A 14,519-nucleotide genomic window follows, 5' to 3' on the forward strand; every position below is an offset into this window, starting at 1 on the left:
TGGCATCTGTGTTTCATCATTAGAGATGTGCTGCGGTGGTCCTCCCATGTCCACATCCTGAAACATAAGTGTTTGGGCATCAGTGCACTCAGTCTCTTCCACTTCTGGGATTAAATGGCCAAAGAGAAAGGGGGAGAAGGCGCTCATAGGTGGTGGTGGACAAGATATGTTGTTATCTGCTCCTAGCCAGGGTGAGTGGTTATTACTCACCTTGGTTTGGTTGTACTTTATGTAGTACAATTCCGGTGGAGGTAAAATCGTAGGGGTGATCTGGGTTTGTGCAGCCGAATATCATCCAAGTTGACCATGGGCGGGAATCAAGCCGCCACTTTGGTGCGTATTGTGGTATATGGGGGGGAGCTCGTCTGCACTAGGTTCGTGCGGTGAGCAGATGGACACAAGGCGCAATTCACAACCCAGTTGAGAATACGAAATATTTTTTTGGTATGCAAAGACGACGCGTTTCAGGGTACGCAGACCCCTTTATCAAGTCTGTATCCTTGTCACCGTAGGCTAAATGGAGGTCACTCTTGTTGGAGATCCCTTTTGGGGGGGGGGTGTATGGCGGTCCGCACTGCTTGATGATGCGGCCGATGAGTGTCCTCCTGTGGTAGCGCTTCTGCACGTGTAGCCTACGGTGACAAGGATACAGACTTGATAAAGGGGTCTGCGTACCCCGAAATGCATCGTCTTTGCATACCAAAAAAATAAAAAATATTTCGTATCCTCAACTGGGTTGTGAATTGCGCCTTTTGTCCATCCGCTCACCACACGAACCTAGTGCAGACGAGCTCCCCCCCATATACCTCTTCCACTTCTGGGGCAGGGCTAGTTGGATGTCCCACAGAAACCCCACCAGCAGTCATCAAAAAGCATAAGAGACTGCTTGCTTGATTTGCAAGGGGGTGAGGAGACAGACAGATACCCATGGGCTGCAGGTGCCAACGCTGCGCTTTCAGCAAGGGACCGGGTGGGAGACAATGTGAAGAAACTGGAGGCACTGTCAACCCCCTTAATCTACTTGTTCTGGCCTCACCATTCGTACACTGGTATTCAGGCCTACAAAATAACACTGAACGTTCTGTCGCCTACATGCACCTGAGGAAGGCATTTCATTTGGGAGTGTAGCTGGCACAGATCAACAACGCCCTCTCGCTGCAACAGGAGCTCCACCAACACCACATCCCTTATTTGATGCTCTCCTCATTCTTTGAGGTCACCCACTAAACTAAAACAGATTAACTATATTAATTTCCGTCACAGATTCAGTGCAGGTCTACATCACACCAAAAATGGGTATGTCACCCACCGAACGAACAGATTATTATATTTTTGTCAGGGGTACAAAAAAAATAAAAAATATCCCTATAGGTCACCCACAGAATTAACAGCCAAATTAATTATATTCCTCTGTCAGGGGTGCAAAGATGGTGCATTGTACCCACAAAAGATCACTTTAGGTCACCCACAGAATTAACAGCCACATTCCTAACACTCTCCCTCACTACAGCTGCCTGCTTCCTGTCCATGCACTACTCATAGCTGATGGGCAGTGCTACACGTGATCCAGCTTGTATAGAGGCTAGGTCACATAATGCACCAGCCAATCACAGTCATGCCATTACTAGGCATGGCTGTGATGGCTTCTAAAAGCCCACAACTTAAAAGCTTATTGATTGGCTGCCCTGCAGCCTTCCAACACACTTTATTAAGTGCCTGAACACCGAATCCGAACTTTTGCTGCAAAGTCCGGGTTCGGGTTGCTGAACACTACTCACCAGAAAAGCTCTTCAGAAAAAAAAATAATAATAAATTAAGGAAAGCCAGAATTATGGACTGCAGGATGTGGTAAATTCATATTAGTGCTTTGCAACCTTTTGGGCTTATTTCATCAGAAGTTGTGATTTTTCACCACTCCAGTTTTGAAAAGTGGATGGTTAGTCTGTCAATCAAGATTTATCAACTACGACTTCTTAAAAAGTTGCAAAACAGATTTACCTTAGGCCAGATTCACGCCTCTCAGACAGACCATGGCTCCCCCGACCCAAATTGACTGTTTTATGAATACGATTAAGGGTCTAATGTACTGTTTATCACTGAGGCTAATTTAAATACCCTTAAACGTCACTTTTATTACATTTAAAGAGTAAACAAATATTGATAAAAATTTTTTTTTTTTTAGACGTTTGACCCAATGGAACACTGTACATGGGAACAATGAGGTCACTTCAGGTTCTCCTGGTGAATGGTAGCACTTAGGATGAAAGCTTAGAATATCCGAGATGGTAATCAGTCTTTTTCCCAGGATACCAATTCTGTGCTCATCGGAGGGACCGGACAAAATTTATGAAAATGAATAAATTCATATCCGCAATAGGTGCATTGGGAGGCTATCCCTATCAACCTACACTATCCCTACCTGTAAGCGGAGCAGCACTCCCAATAGGGGGCTGCGCCCTGGTATTAGAATCCCTGGCAAAGAAAAAGTCCCAATGGTAGAGGGCCTATGATGAAATGATGTCCATATCGTGCCCCGTCTCCACTTATGACTCCCGACGAGTTTCCCCTTTAAAATGGAAAGGTTCATCAGGGGATCTTGTAAGCTGTGCACGGTGGCGCTGGAGAGGATAATCCGGTCATGCATGCATGGCTTGTAGCGGCATATGGCCGCCCAAACTGGGGTTTAAATATCCCTCCCCTTTTCTCATCACAACGGCGTCTGTCAATCCACTGCACATGTGTCCGCCCAGCGCCCACGTCATGCCGCCCTGAACGTGTCAGACGCATATAGTCAGTGCATATCACGTAGTGGGCGCACCAGGGGGATTTTATCACAGGCGCGCTGTGAACTGGATAGTTAGTGCTCATATGTTCGTATGAATGCACTAGTCTGTAAGGCGCATGCGTCTGTACTTAAAACGCAATACGTAACAATTAAATCCTGCGCGTGCACAACAAAACAGAAAAGATTAAGCTAATCTAGGTCCCGCATAACAAGGTGACATTATCAGTAATAGTAAGAGACCAATAGTAAAAGACATGATGTGAATACTGAACATTAGACCTGCTATCAGATAGGAACTGACTGCACCATAAGGGCTCATTTAGATGGCCGTATGAATAGGTCCACATCCATTTCGCAATTTTGGTTAACAGGTGTGGATGCATTCAATTCAATGTGTGCCCGCATCTGTAATTCCATTCTGCAGCCCCGCAAAAATATAGAGCTTACCCTATTGTCTGCAATCGCAGACAAGAATAGGCATTTTCTATATAGGGCTGGCCCTGTGCGTTCTGCAAAATGCAGACCGCACATGGCCAGTATACGCATTTTGTGGCTCTATTACAGGTTCTTCTCAAAAAATTAGCATATTGTGATAAAGTTCATTATTTTCTGTAATGTACTGATAAACATTAGACTTTCATATATTTTAGATTCATTACACACAACTGAAGTAGTTCAAGCCTTTTCTTGTTTTAATATTGATGATTTTGGCATACAGCTCATGAAAACCCAAAATTCCTATCTCCAAAAATTAGCATATTTCATCCGACCAATAAAAGAAAAAGTGTTTTTAATACAAAAAAAGTCAACCTTCAAATAAATAAGTTCAGTTATGCACTCAATACTTGGTCGGGAATCCTTTTGCAGAAATGACTGCTTCAATGCGGCGTGGCATGGAGGCAATCAGCCTGTGGCACTGCTGAGGTGTTATGGAGGCCCAGGATGCTTCGATAGCGGCCTTAAGCTCATCCAGAGTGTTGGGTCTTGCGTCTCTCAACTTTCTCTTCCCAATATCCCACAGATTCTCTATGGGGTTCAGGTCGGGAGAGTTGGCAGGCCAATTGAGCAAAGTAATACCGTGGTCAGTAAACCATTTACCAGTGGTTTTGGCACTGTGAGCAGGTGCCAGGTCGTGCTGAAAAATGAAATCTTCATCTCCATAAAGCTTTTCAGCAGATGGAAGCATGAAGTGCTCCAAAATCTCCTGATAGCTAGTTGCATTGACCCTGCCCTTGATAAAACACAGTGGACCAACACCAGCAGCTGACATGGCACCCCAGACCATCACTGACTGTGGGTACTTGACACTGGACTTCAGGCATTTGGCATTTCCCTCTCCACAGTCTTCCTCCAGACTCTGGCACCTTGATTTCCGAATGACATGCAAAATTTGCTTTCATCCGAAAAAAGTACTTTGGACCACTGAGCAACAGTCCAGTGCTGCTTCTCTGTAGCCCAGGTCAGGCGCTTCTGCCGCTGTTTCTGGTTCAAAAGTGGCTTGACCTGGGGAATGCGGCACCTGTAGCCCATTTCCTGCACACGCCTGTACACAGTGGCTCTGGATGTTTCTACTCCAGACTCAGTCCACTGCTTCCGCAGGTCCCCCCAAGGTCTGGAATCGGTCCTTTTCCACAATCTTCCTCAGGGTCCGGTCACCTCTTCTCGTTGCGCAGCGTTTTTCCGCCACACTTTTTCCTTCCCACTGAGGTGCCTTGATACAGCACTCTGGGAACAGCCTATTCGTTCAGAAATTTCTTTGTGTCTTACCCTCTTGCTTGAGGGTGTCCATGATGGCCTTCTGGACAGCAGTCAGGTCGGCAGTCTTACCCATGATTGCGGTTTTGAGTAATGAACCAGGCTGGGAGTTTTTAAAAGCCTCAGGAATCTTTTGCAGGTGTTTAGAGTTAATTAGTTGATTCAGATGATTAGGTTAATAGCTCGTTTAGAGAACCTTTTCATGATATGCTAATTTTTTGAGATAGGAATTTTGGGTTTTCATGAGCTGTATGCCAAAATCATCAATATTAACCCCTCAGATGCCTCACACTGGTTAATCCAGAGTTAAAAACAAATTGTTTTTACTCACCTCATCCTCTTGATTGTGGAGGGGCCGTCTGCTCCAGTCTTCATTGAAGACCCGCGGCGAGTATGAAGAGGTCACCACGTGATTATGCAGGCCGTGCACGGTGATGTAATCACATGATCACACTAGCCGCACGCAGTGATGCCACGTCATCACTGATTACGTCACTGCGCGTGGCCAAGTCTTCACGCTTGCCGCAGGTCCTTTGGTGGGTTTTCTTCAATCAAGACAGGAGCGGAAGGCCTCTCTATGATCAAGTGAATGAGGAGAGTAAAGTTTTTTTTCACTTTTAGCCACCATTTTAGGAAAAATTGATTTTCTACCATGAAACGCAAGGAAATTCAGCTTTGTGGCCAATCAAATTTTTCCTTAACTTCGGATTGAAGTCCACTTCAGATACTTTGATTCGTTCAACACATTAGATAATTTGCCGCAACTTCTGGCATCTCCAACCTCTTCAAAATGGACCAAAAAAATTCCCCTCGTGATAAACCTCCCCACTGTATTATATGTATAAACTGAACCCCACAATCCTGTAACAGGCTTACTGCATAGTGATGCAGCATCTTCTGGATTATCCAAAAACAAAACCGTGAGTTCTACACAAAAGTTTATTGCGATCATGTAACTGTCAGGTTGGAAAAAAAAAAATTGGAAATAAAAATACGATGCAATTTACATTTATTAAACTACTGGTCAAAGCACAAATTTACACATTCTACACACACTAGACATTGTCTATGTCACACTTTTTTTTTCAAAAGACATGTTTTACCGGAGGAGACAATAAATTTACAAGACTAACAGGAATCCTTAGTATAAAAACTGTGTACTTATGTAAACTTACAAGGAACCCAAGGACATGGCTTCCATCTCAACTAAGTCATCCATTTTGTTGCATATTTTATTTGAACTGTGCAGGGGATGGAGAAAGCTGGCACATGTACATGAAGACATAACTAATGCTTGCCCCAGTGTCTCACTAACTGGTTTTGCCTGGTCCCATTTTTTGTTACTGAACTTCAAGTTTGGAGTTGAGGTTAATTCAGGATGCGGTTTCCTTTTTCCAGTCTGGAATGTTGACCAGGCAAAGCTGAAGACTTGTACCTGTAGATCTCATTTCAGTAATGTTTATTACTAAGCTGCTGCAAAGTGGTCATCGCCGTACTAAAAACAAGGCACACACAGGCTCCTCATCAAGGTCTCCGACGTCATCCCAGCGTCCTGGATTTCATACCTAGGATTAAATGTTAACATCAAAAACCACAAAAAAATGATATCTGCCAGCACAAGGTAATCCCTGCAAATAATCCTATAAAAGTCATCCAAGATACATATTTTACATTGGTTTAATACGTTGCACAAAAAGATTAATGAACCCATAATTTTACTTAAACTGGCACATACTACAGAAGATTGTTCCCTCTATGGGCATTGCTTGTGTGGACAATAAAATGGCACAAAGAGGCACCAATGCCAAAGGCATGAAGTGTGCCAATGGCTTTATTTGATGGATTCCATGAGCGTGAGGGTTAAGTGTGTTCTCTGCTGGACAATGCACAAGTCCCTTGACAATAGGCTGATCGATGTGCGCACCTGCTGGGACCAGTAACAATCAGCTGTAATCTGTGGGAGAACCAGGCAGTAAGCATTCAGTTTTCCAAGCTTTATCCTCTTGTTGGATTGAAAACAAGAGGCGAAATAGTAATTCTCTTTAAAGGAGTTGTGCCATCTCACTGCAATAAAAGCTATGGAAACAGCAGAGCTCTGGTGTCAGGGCTTAGCCCCATCTTGCCTTTTGTAGGGCGAGATAAGGCAACCCCTTTAATACTTTCTCTCCTTTTATGATCCATTCTGATTTTGGCTTGAAAAACTGCATAAACCTGAATCTGTGGCAGCGCCCAAATGTGGGACACGACAGCCTTCCAGAGACACCATGAGATGAGTATCCTGAACAGAGGACAATACGTCAAAACTCCCTAATGGGGTTAATTAAAAAAAGTGTTTTTTTCTAAATTGGACAACCCCTTTACTACAAACCACCAAGACATGAGAGATTAATTGGAAAGTGTATGTTGGAAGAACACAGGCAACTGTTACAAACTGGACCAATCCTCTAACAGTTGAAGATGGCCACTGTCTATAGATGTAGAATACACAGATGGCAGGGATGCAAGGGAAACCTGTGACTTATACAAGTCTGACAGATTATTGGGGAAAACACTGTTTAAACAGCCAATAATCTACTTAGTATCAGATTTCTATAACTACAAAGCAAGGAAGGTCTGTTCATCTATCCAACCACCTACAAAGACAGGACTTTGCTACAAGAAAATACCTAATTAGGCCATAAATACCATGTGTAAACCTTGTCTAACATTGTATATGTTTAAAGAGTTCTCGGGCTATTTATAAAAACTGATCTTTCTTCTGAGCTGTGGAAGAAAGACTGTTTAGTACTTACCTGTCCCTCACACCATTGATGCAGCCATCACCGCTGCACTCATACAGGCTGTAAGCTCTTCTGCCCAAGGCCAGACTGGATGCTATGCACCTGAGCAGGACCAGAAGGGCACAATAGTAAATGCAGCTGAACACAAAAGGGCAAAGGACTGGGGCAGAAGAGCCTGCAGGGATGGAGTCAATGGTGCGAGGGAGAGGTAAGTATTAAACCATCTTTCTTCCACAGCTAAGTTTTTATAAATAGTCTGGAGAACCCCTTTAATGTTAGGACACATTACAAATGCCACACTCTTACCAGTCTCTGAACGACATGAAGTTGTACAGGCACGGCCTTTCAATATCTGAAAATGCAGACTGTTCGTTCATTGTACCAGATCCCATATTTTCAAATACAATCCAGTCTCCCACATTCAGTTCTGGCAGAAGACAGTGTTCCACAATTATGTCAAGTTCGTCATAAGAAGGGCCCAACAGGCTGCTGGCAAAAAGTGTCTCGTCTTCATCATATGCCTGAAATAATGTTAAAATTTGTAATTATAGCATTAAGGATGGGAGTTCGGTAAAGGCACTGGGAACATGGCTGCTTACCTTATGTACTCGGGGGGCAGTATCCAAGCTTTCAGACAGTTTACTTGCAAAAGAACCATAAACCCCATCATTCATGAAATAAATAAAAGCTGGTCTGTTACTGGTTTGCTTTCCTGAAATATAAAAGGGGAGATTAGAAAGTCCTTGGAAAAGCATAGGAACAATTGATGTAATACAGGAGTTAAAAAGCACTTTCTGGGGGAAAGCAAATAAAAAATAATAATTATCTATATATCTATCTATATATATATAGTACAGACCAAAAGTTTGGACACACCTTCTCATTCAAAGAGTTTTCTTTATTTTCATGACCATGAAAATTGTAGATTCACACTGAAGGCATCAAAACTATGAATTAACACATGTGGAATTGTCTACATAACAAACAAGTGTGAAACAACTGAAAATATGTCATATTCTAGGTTCTTCAAAGTAGCCACCTTTTGCTTTGATTACTGCTTTGCACACTCTTGGCATTCTCTTGATGAGCTTCAAGAGGTAGTCCCCTGAAATGGTTTTCACTTCACAGGTGTGCCCTGTCAGGTTTAATAAGTGGGATTTCTTGCTTTATAAATGGGGTTGGGACCATCAGTGGCGTTGAGGAGAAGTCAGGTGGATACACAGCTGATAGTCCTACTGAATAGACTGTTAGAATTTGTATTATGGCAAGAAAAAAGCAGCTAAGTAAAGAAAAACGAGTGGCCATCATTACTTTAAGAAATGAAGGTCAGTCAGCCGAAAAATTGGGAAAACTTTGAAAGTAAGGGCTATTTGCCCATGAAGGAGAGTGATGGGGTGCTGCGCCAGATGACCTGGCCTCCACAGTCACCGGACCTGAACCCAATCGAGATGGTTTGGGGTGAGCTGGACCGCAGAGTGATGGCAAAAGGGCCAACAAGTGCTAAGCATCTCTGGGAACTCCTTCAAGACTGTTGGAAGACCATTTCAGGGGACTACCTCTTGAAGCTCATCAAGAGAACGCCACGAGTGTGCAAAGCAGTAATCAAAGCAAAAGGTGGCTACTTTGAAGAACCTAGAATATGACATATTTTCAGTTGTTTCACACTTGTTTGTTATGTATATAATTCCACATGTGTTAATTCAAAGTTTGGATGCCTTCATAGTCATGAAAATAAAGAAAACTCTTTGAATGAGAAGGTGTGTCCAAACTTTTGGTCTGTACTGTATAAATCTTGTAAACTTTGCAAAAAAGCTAACAAATCTCACAATGTACGTACCTTCAGAATTCCTCACCACCACCGTCTTCACTGCCCTGTGGCGACCATTATGTTAGTCAGCCATCCAATCACAGGCAGCAGCACCGCTGTAGTATCACTATAGCTAGGGTGGTGAGGATTTCTGAAGTCTAGTGAATGTTCATTTTTAGCATGCTGCATCATGACCACGCACAGTTTGACTGGAACAGGGCAATAGATTTGTCACTGCAGATTTGCCAGGCTTTGTTACAAACCCTGCAGGAACCCTTATAGTCACCATATGGACACTTTCCACATAACTAAACTAGGATAGAAATGAATAACTTGTGAGCTCAAAAAATTGTAAGGTAGAACAGAGATGCACTATGAACAGTCATTACCTCCAGGAAGATGCTGATCATGATCAACGGCTTTCTTTGCGATGATGTTCACTGCTAGCGTAAATGCAGATGAAACATAAAAGCTTCCGGGCTCTGCTATGACACCAATTCCAGATCCCTCAGGAAAATATGCATCCAGCAAAGGACAAACAGCATGATAAACCTATGAGAAACTCAGACTTAGCCTTCACCTTCCCGCAGGCACCAAGTGTAGACCTGGCAAATTTAGATTTTCATTCTCCACTGTAGGACCTACCTCGTCAAACTGAAATTCATTCCCAGAAAATCCTCCACCGATATCTAGTATACTCATCTTGAAACCAAGCTCTTCCTAGAAAAGGGGGAAAAAATTTTAAATAAAAATAGAGAAAAGCTGACAGTTGGGCATTTTTTTTAAAAGCTTTTACGTCCCCTTTATAAACACAAAAAAACACTATGGCACACTCCATATTTGAGACTTCTGATCTCACCACTTTCCGAAAAGGGGCGAGGCTTAATCAGATGGGCACCCAAAAGGTTTAGTTAAAGGGGTTCTGCACTTTGTTTTAACTGATGATCTATCCTCTGGATAGATCAGCAGGGGTCCAACACCCGGGACCCCCGCCGATCAGCTGTTTGAGAAGGCAGAGGCGCTCCAGCAGCGCCGCGACCTTCTCACTGTTTACTGCCGGCCCACTGACGTCATCACTAGTATCAACTAGCGTGGACGGGGCTAAGCTCCATTCAAGTAAACAGAGCTTAGCCCCGCCCATGCTAGTCGTGACGTCACTGGGCCGGCGGTAAACCGTGAGAAGGCCGCGGCGCTGCTGGAGTGCTGCTTCCTTCTCAAACAGCTGATCGGCGGGGGTCCCGGGTGTCGGACCCCGGCCGATCAGAAGCTGATGATCTATCCAGAGGAAAGATCATCAGTTAAAGTGCAGAACCCCTTTAATTACAAATTGCATCGGAAATCTCAACCAGCTCATAGCGGAGATAGAATTCAGCTTCTGGTGTACAGACAGCCTGAAGATGCGCCAAACTTATTATGAAGCCTGTGACTCAGATTTGGCGGATTTTACGTAGGAAACACCTGTCTTTGTAAGTTAGCCCTGTGTTTGGTTGATTACTGAGGGTGGAATATAAATTAAAGCTAGTTTAAAGGTTATGTATCAGCCACCTAAGGGGACAGGGTGAAATGCATGTCTCAGTGATACTCCAGACTTTGGGAAGGTAGTAAAAATGCAAGAATTTACTTGTATTTAAATAACATCCTTATAACGGAGATATGAAACTTACTGCCATATCGCACACACAGCGGGCATCAGATAAAGCATGAGTGTATGCCTGTGGATCTCTGGAAGAGCTCGACACATGGAATCTGGCAAGAAAAGATGTGGCGTTTATAAGATGCTATCAAACGCAGCAACTTCTCATTTATAAACTGGAGGAACCCAGGATCGGCTCCTACATTGTGGACCTGCATAATTAGTGTCTAAACCAAAATACTCATTAGATGAATCATCTCCTAAAACAGAAGCGATCCTGATCAATAAGCCGCTGTTCATAGACGTCTATTAGAAAATAGAAGGGTTTACACAAGACTGACTCCTCCATGGCCCTTTTCCAGTTCAAATTATAACAGGATTTTATGTAACATATCCATTTTTACATTTAGAATTGATTTACATTAAAATCTGAGGATTTTTCTAATACATTATCCGTCTGCATATCATAGTCCGATCAACATTCCCAGTTCAGGGGTTTGTCATTTGAAATATCCAGCAAGCTTTATGATGAGCATTAAGAAGCATCTGATCACTGAACAATGTCTGGTCTAGGAAGTGAAGATGCTTCCTAACATTCAAATCTCCAAAGCAAGCTCTAAGCAGGTCCCATCGTGCAGAAATATAAGCGCTGCTCTGAAGTACAATACAGGCTGTTAATCAGGATCAATCGAAGTAATATATTTACAAAGTTAACCACATTTCACGTAGATTAGGGGTTCTGTGGGCTTTTAATATAGGATAGATCATTGCTATCAGATCGGCGGGGGTCCGACACCAGGCACCCCCTCCGATCAGCTGTATGAAGGCGCCCGCGCATGCCATCTCCCTTCTCACCATAGACATAGCAGAAGCGAGAAGGAAGAGGGCACGCAGTGCGTGCGCCTTCCCTACATACAGCTGATCAGCGGGGGTGCTGGGTGTCTGATCTGATATTGATGACCTGATATCTGATCTGATATTGATGACCTGTCCTGAGTATAGGTCATCAATATTAAAAGCCCAGAGAACCCCTTTAATACTTCATGGAATAGAGCAGCAGGCATCCTCAAATTGCGGCCCTCCAGCTGTTGCAAAACTACAACTCCCAGCATGCCCGAACAGCCTACAGCAGAGCATGGTGGGAGTTGTAGTTTTACAACAGATGGAGGGCCGCAGTTTGAGGATGCCTGGAATAGAGTTTGAAAGAAATTCAGTTTAAACCTCAAAAGTGGAGCATATCATGTTATCAAATATGCAATCACTGCACCTTAATGGGTTTATTTCACCGAGGACTTCTAGCTATGTATGCCATCAAAGTCAGATAGGTGCAAGTCCCACCTCCGAGACCCTCACCCATCTCTAATAACGGGAGCCCAAACGTGAATGAATGCACACTGAGGTTTCCATTTCTATGGGAGTTCTGAAAACACGCATGTGCACTCAGCTAGTTTTGTGAATCCCACAGAAATAATGGAGAGCAGCCACGCATCAATTGTTGCGTTTCTTGTAAGTATTTTTCCCTTTTCAATAGAAGGGGGAGATCTGCTGAAAATCCACACCAAAGAACACACCACAAATGTGATAGTTTGGATATATAATTAAAAAAAGTTAATAAAAATAAATTAAAGGTGTTGTCTGCTTTATTTATATTGATGACTTATCACCAGGATTAGTCATCAATATCAGACTGGCGGGGTTCCGACTCCTGGAACCCCCACCGATCAGCTGTTTGTGGAGAAGGCAACGCAGGCAGCAGCACCGCCTTCACTTCAAAGAGCTGATTGGTGGGGGTACGGGAAGTCGGGCCTCTGCGGATCTGATACTGATCAGTAGAAAAAAGTCTTGGGAAACCCTTTTAGTCATTGTTTCACACTTGCCTTGTTAATTACAGTTTTGAGATCTGGCAGAACGGTGGCTCAGTGGTTAGCGCTGCAAGGTAGCGCTATATAAGTGCATAAAAATAATAAATCTGGCAGAGGATCACAAAACCGGAATTGAACGGATCAGTTTTGATTTTGCACATCAGGATGCATCTGTTTTGTTAGGACCCAGTTGTGTGAAATCAAAATGGAATAAAGCGGGTCACTAAATACATTTAAAGTCAATGGGCGACAGATCCAGTTTTTTAGGATCCTAAGAAAACAGATCCGTCACCATTGACTTACATTGCTTTTAGTGACAGATCCAGTTTGCTCCCTTTCGATGACCGAACACAAAACCGCAGCTTTGTTTCCAGTCATAAAAACGGAATGCCGCTGATACGGAAGACATCCTGATGCATCCATTCAGAAAGCATGAGGACTAAATGGAAACTTTTTTTTCTGGTATTGAGATCCTCTACTGGATCTAAATACCGGAAAAAAACAAAGCAAGTGTAAAACAGGGCCTTAGGTCAAAAACTGAGGTCTGTAATAAGCTAACATGGCTACAATCTTACTAGTGAAAAAGATTGTCCATCTAAGGATACGTTTACACCAGACAGCAGGAGAATCTGTTTCTTCCATCAGAAGAGTCTGTCTGAGGTGGGCACAGGCACTGCAATGACTGGTTTGAAAGTGCAATTCTCATGGTCATTTCCAAAAATACAATCCTAGCTAGCAGCACTATCCCAGGTTCAGGTCACAGGAGTCAGTCACAACTGCAGCCATGTGGACCAAACAGGGATAAAGCATGCAGCACATAAATGCAACTTGCCATTACAGAGTCCATATATTAAAAATCCATGTTCTGAGTTGGAAGTGAACTTACTTCACACCAATCACTTGAACACTGTACTCCTTAGCACATTCCAGGAGGTGCCTGCAGTTCTTCAGTGTGCTGCCAAACACCATGCTCATCTCTTCGTCTCCACTGATGCCTTCTGTTGCCACATGAAGCAAGACCCTAAGAGAAGGGGAAGATGATTGGGGCACAGTTGGTTTACATCAGCACATGATGTTTTGAAGTATGTTGAAAAGCGTGCTGCAGCTCGAACGTCATCCTTGGAAGAGTCAAGAACTTAGTGAGAAACACTCCTGTATAGAAAGAAAACTAGCAATTAGGGCCCAAGACTGGGAGCTGCGAGTGGGACACATGGATTTACAGCAGTTCTTAATCATGGGTTGGTGCTGTAAATAAAACAATATCAGAAAAGCAGTCCCAATTGGCGTCTCAGGAGACGAGTTTGAAAACAGCATTTCCTCAATACTCAAAGCTCACTGGCCAGCACAGTTCACACATTAGGCATAACTGCAAAATTAATTTAGCCTACTCCATGGCAGCTCACAAAATTCAACCGAAAAGAGAAGGGTAACAGGATTCAGTCTGAATCGGCACCTTACTGCATTTCTATTTAGAATCAACCTTACCAGTACACACAGGCATGAGAAATTCTAAGCGGGTCCATTATACTGGAATTTTAAGTTTAAAAATTCAAGGGGCTTTCCAGAGATGTAAAAACTTGTCCAAAGAGTGCAACATAAAATAAAAGATCCATTACACGCCGCTCCCCACCGGTCTTTGCCTACTGTGCTGCGGCGATCTCCACTTACCAGCTGCTTCAGCAGTGCATGGCATGAGGCGATCTACAGCGGGCATGTCACCACAGCACAATAACCAGAGACCAGCGGGGAGCACCAGAGACAGCGGATTTTATCAGATCAGTAAGTCAGCAGTTGTACCACCATACAAAAATCGGTCAAAAACACAACTGTACTCAAGTCTGTCCCTTACACAACCTATCTAATTTACAGGGTTATGCTGTAGCCCGTCCCCTATACT

General features: G+C 43.4%; 1 protein-coding gene across 1 annotated transcript in view; it reads right to left on the bottom strand.

Annotated features, from left to right (window-relative positions):
• Positions 1-5,465: 5,465 nt before the first annotated feature.
• The window catches only part of AZIN1 (antizyme inhibitor 1), a 28,725-nt gene continuing 19,671 nt past the window's right edge, over positions 5,466-14,519 (bottom strand). Inside the window, exons 6-12 of the mRNA XM_040431829.1 lie at positions 13,509-13,643; positions 10,792-10,873; positions 9,773-9,847; positions 9,517-9,679; positions 7,920-8,032; positions 7,627-7,841; positions 5,466-6,105 (exon numbers count right to left, since the gene is read on the bottom strand). Coding sequence (XP_040287763.1) covers positions 6,036-6,105; positions 7,627-7,841; positions 7,920-8,032; positions 9,517-9,679; positions 9,773-9,847; positions 10,792-10,873; positions 13,509-13,643 — 853 coding nt within the window. The 3' untranslated portion in view covers positions 5,466-6,035. The remainder of the gene's footprint in view (positions 6,106-7,626; positions 7,842-7,919; positions 8,033-9,516; positions 9,680-9,772; positions 9,848-10,791; positions 10,874-13,508; positions 13,644-14,519) is intronic.

This window comes from Bufo bufo, chromosome 5, assembly GCF_905171765.1.
Source record: "Bufo bufo chromosome 5, aBufBuf1.1, whole genome shotgun sequence".
In the NCBI taxonomy this organism is placed as follows: Eukaryota; Metazoa; Chordata; class Amphibia; order Anura; family Bufonidae; genus Bufo; species Bufo bufo.